The 3,943-nt window shown below is 32.8% G+C and overlaps 1 protein-coding gene and 1 long non-coding RNA gene across 2 annotated transcripts in view; one reads left to right on the forward strand and one right to left on the reverse strand.

Annotated features, from left to right (window-relative positions):
* The window catches only part of LOC129571731 (uncharacterized), a 2,122-nt gene extending 411 nt beyond the window's left edge, over positions 1 to 1,711 (forward strand). The window contains exons 2-3 of the long non-coding RNA XR_008688334.1: positions 658 to 800; positions 1,576 to 1,711. This is a non-coding gene — a long non-coding RNA (uncharacterized LOC129571731). The remainder of the gene's footprint in view (positions 1 to 657; positions 801 to 1,575) is intronic.
* A 750-nt stretch (positions 1,712 to 2,461) lies between these two features.
* Positions 2,462 to 3,221, reverse strand: LOC129571732 (uncharacterized). Its single transcript, XM_055451576.1, has 3 exons — positions 3,127 to 3,221; positions 2,810 to 3,059; positions 2,462 to 2,701 (listed from the first exon to the last, which is right to left on the reverse strand). Exons 1-3 carry the CDS (start codon positions 3,219 to 3,221, stop codon positions 2,546 to 2,548), a joined length of 501 nt encoding a protein of 166 aa, XP_055307551.1. The 3' UTR covers positions 2,462 to 2,545.
* Between the last annotated feature and the right edge of the window lie 722 nt (positions 3,222 to 3,943).

Here is a 3,943-nt window from a genome sequence, read left to right on the forward strand (position 1 = left end):
CCCCCCTAGAATTTTTGACCTTGCACACGTCTGATCATACAACACACACTCTCTGGACATTTTTCCAAATGGAAGACAGAAACATCACCTTCTTTGTTAAATGCATGCGTTTATTTGCTTACGTTGTTGTTGTGTCGTTTTTATCAATCGCTTACGTTCAAAAAGTAAATTCATTGTATTGTTTTGGAATACATATATGCGCATAGCGTTTGCTAAATAGTTTTTTTTTTGGTATTTTTTTTTCTCGGTAATACTTTTTTTCTTTGGCCACGTGTACTACCGTCCCATTCACACCGCGAACACGCTCACCTGCTACGCTGAAAAGGCGCGACATCATTGTTTTCGTTTACTTATCAACGCTACCATTGTCTAATTTTAATTTTATTTTTGGCATTTACAATTCAATGTCTTTAAGAAAAATCGTTCGATTTTTCTTTCATTTCATTTTTTGGCTCATTCTTCTTTTTTGTTGTTGAAAATAACGTGCTAAACCACACAAATTAATCAAAACAAAATTATTGCGCAAAAAAAGAACAAATCAATTTACAAATTAGACAATCTTACGTAAAAATTTTAATCTAGACATTTCAGCGGTTAACACAAAATTAACCAATTTTATCCACAATTGAATTATATGATTGTATTCATTTGGAATAGGTGCAACTACAACAGATTTACCGCCTGGTGTCCTCTACAGAGTAAAAGCTACATACAAATATGTCAAAGAGGATGTTGATGAGTTAAGTTTTGATGTTGGAGAAATCATTCAAGTCATTGAGTATGATGATCCAGAAGACCAGGTAATTGAGCGAAACAAGCCTTCTTGAGTCATTTTTACAATTCAACGTAATATAAATTTTTCTACAAAAAGTTCTTTCAAAAAACAACATAAATTTCTTAAATTTTTTTAATTTCTCTTTTTTCACATTTCATGAATGTTTTTAATTTTTTTCTTTGATTTTTCCATAATTTTTGAATATTTTCAAAATATTTCTTTTTTTTCTAATTGATTTTTTTTCAATTTCCTAATTTTTTATCAAATTGTTCGATTCTATTTTGTTTCTCATGATTTTTTGTTGCATTTCAATCTTCCAAATCTCTTAGGAAACTTCAACCTAGGCAGTTTTTTCGTTCATGGAATCGTTTATTTTGTCGTATACTTTCGCGTTCGTGTCTCTATTCCAAAATCCGCCTTGGTTTTAGTTCTGTATTTTTGAGTAGAAATATTTTTTCAACTTGATCCATTATTTCGAAGAGAGTTGTGATTATGTCGATCGTTCACTTAGGAAACTTCAACCTAGGTAGTTTTTTCGTTCATGGAATCGTTTATTTTGTCGTATACTTTCGTATAATCAACCCTCAAAATTGGGTAAACCGTCATGGCACAATTACGGCACATATGTTATTTCGACAGCACATTTTGCGCACAGTTTTTTTTAGCCCTGTTACGACGCAATATCTTCAAGTTGAAAATTTTTGACTATGCATACAAATCTCTTTCGATTAAATTCTAACCTAAAAAAGAGAAAACAAATTTATTGAATTATCCTTTTTCATTCGTTTCGATTATTGCAGGAGGAGGGATGGTTGATGGGCCAGAAGGAAGGTACAAATGAGAAAGTTTTGTTCCCGGCTAATTTCACTCGACCATTGTAACATTGACAGAGTAACAACAACACAGTCAGCCTGTTTCTATACACATATTTACAAACGAAAATGCGAACGTAAAATCAACAGTTAGTTGTCCAAGTAAATATTGTGCAATTTCATCGATGTAATAGCATTTCAACAATACAATTTACATTTTTTTCTTTTTTGTTTTTGTCTTCAGTTCTTTTATTATTTCATGTCAGATTACTGCAACAAGATATATGTTCTTTCCGATGGGAAAATACCAAGGGGAAAGCAGTAATCTAGTACTGCATTCAATGCCGATTCAATGCCAATTCATTGCCACTAAATTCAAAACAATGCTATTCACTGCAATCCACTGCTGTCATCGATTGATGTACTAGATTACTGTTTTGACAGGAGTGGATTGCAGTGAATAGCATTAATTTGAATTTGGTGGCATTGAATTGGCATTGAATGCAGTACTAGATCACTGCTTTCCCCCTTGGAAAATACACACACACAATTCTGTATTTATACGTTACTTTAGAAAAACGATAATAAATCGTCAAAAAAAGTCACCTCAAAATGGAAAAAAATTGAAGTCTAGGCTGAAAAAAAGAAATAATGTGGACAAGAAAAACCACGTCGGAGCTCATGAATTTGTAAGCGCATTTTTCTTTAATGTTCTAATACGAAAATGTATAGATTTCTGTTTCTTTCTATTTTCTTCATTCCTCGTTTTTTTTCTTCTATTTGTTCTGAATTCAACATATATTCTGATTTATTTATTTTCAACAATTTGAATTTCTTTTTTTCAATTCCAGTTTAATCTCTTTTATTTTAAATTTTACCGTTTTGATTCCGATTTTGTTTTTGCTAAATTCGAAGAGAAAAAATACATCCGTAAATTTAGTTAGTTTTTAATGCCAATTTAACGATGTTTTGGTGTCTTTGCTGGTGATTGAGTACTTAGATCGGCTTTTGGTTGTGGTTGTGTCGATAGAGACCGTGTCGCCTGAGACCGTACAGTTGGTTGTTGTGTCGGTTCAACAATCGATGCCACCGTTTGATTTTCAATTTGTTGTTGCTGCAACACAAAAAGTAAAGAACATATAAAAAAAAGAAAGAAATTTTGTTGAAATAAGTAAATACATAGGTATATATATATCGCCGTAGAATATCTTTTCTAATTTACCTGTATAGTTTGACGAGCATTTTGCGATGACACCAGAGTGATTCGTTCACCGAAAGCAGTTCGGTTCGATTGTGCTATTGTCGGAATGTTGGCTAAATTTGTGGAATCAGCCTGAACTTTGATGTGTGTAGTTTTTTTTGAAGGCTGTTTCTGTGCTTCTGGGCTGCTTTCTGTTTCAATACTGGGACGTGGACTTGGCAGATCAAATAAATCTCGACTATCGAAATAGCCGTCATTTATTTTCGAGCACCTGTGTAAATATATAAACATATTTGGGATATTTTGAAATATTACATGAAGATCGTAAAAAAATTTACATTGTGTGGATCGTTTCTTTCAAAAAATCCAACTCTGGCCGTGAAATGTGCCGACTAGAATAACTGTTGTTGATGCTTTCAATGACAGGCGTCATTTGGTTCACGATCAAACCATAAAGTATGTTTGCCCGACATCCAAGAGGCTGAAAATGACAAATAAATAATGTAAAATATAAAGTGCTAACTAACATTTTGAGGAAATATAAAAACTAACCATTTCATGCTGTGATTCATATCTAATTTTTGATCCCACGGAGAAGCTGATTCCACGGAAGCCAATTTCGATACTGCCGAAGCATGCTTTCGAACTCCAAATAGCTATTTAGAGAAAAAAACAGGATAAACATTTGAAATCAATCATAGGAGATTTCGCCGTAAGAGATAGGAGCATAAGTGAAGAATATAAATTTAGGTTTTTACTGATTTAGTGTTGGCCGTCGAACACTTTCGAACACTTGTTCGACCGTTCGAAAGCATTTAAAAAAATTGTTTTGTTCGTTCGTTCGTTCGAAATTTATGAAAAAAAATGTTGTTCGTTCGTTCGTTCGGAAATTGCTATGTTCGACCGTTGGGATTTTTACATTTGAAATACATAGGTAGCAAATACAATTTTGATTTCTTTGGGTAAGACTGAAGGTACAACGTAATTACCGGTGTTATTACTGAGTAATACCACTGGTAATAATTATTATCGATCTTATTACCGATTAATAAGTAATTACTAAGATGATAGTTATTACCGATTATTACCGTTAAGTACTTAATTAAACTTTGTACAGTCTGAGCGATATGTCTTGACCGCATTGACAGTTGTTGG

Source organism: Sitodiplosis mosellana, unplaced genomic scaffold (assembly GCF_009176505.1).
Source record: "Sitodiplosis mosellana isolate CC-2019 unplaced genomic scaffold, AAFC_SMos_1.0 Smas_scaffold_3216, whole genome shotgun sequence".
Lineage (NCBI taxonomy): Eukaryota > Metazoa > Arthropoda > Insecta > Diptera > Cecidomyiidae > Sitodiplosis > Sitodiplosis mosellana.

Coding starts and splice junctions, on each gene's coding strand:
- LOC129571732 (XM_055451576.1), bottom strand. CDS start 3,221: ATGACGCCTGTCATTGAAAGCATCAACAACAGTTATTCTAGTCGGCAC. Junction 3,060..3,126: donor AAAGAAACGATCCACACAAT/GTAAATTTTTTT, acceptor ATATTTACACAG/GTGCTCGAAAATAAATGACG. Junction 2,702..2,809: donor ATGCTCGTCAAACTATACAG/GTAAATTAGAAA, acceptor TTTGTGTTGCAG/CAACAACAAATTGAAAATCA.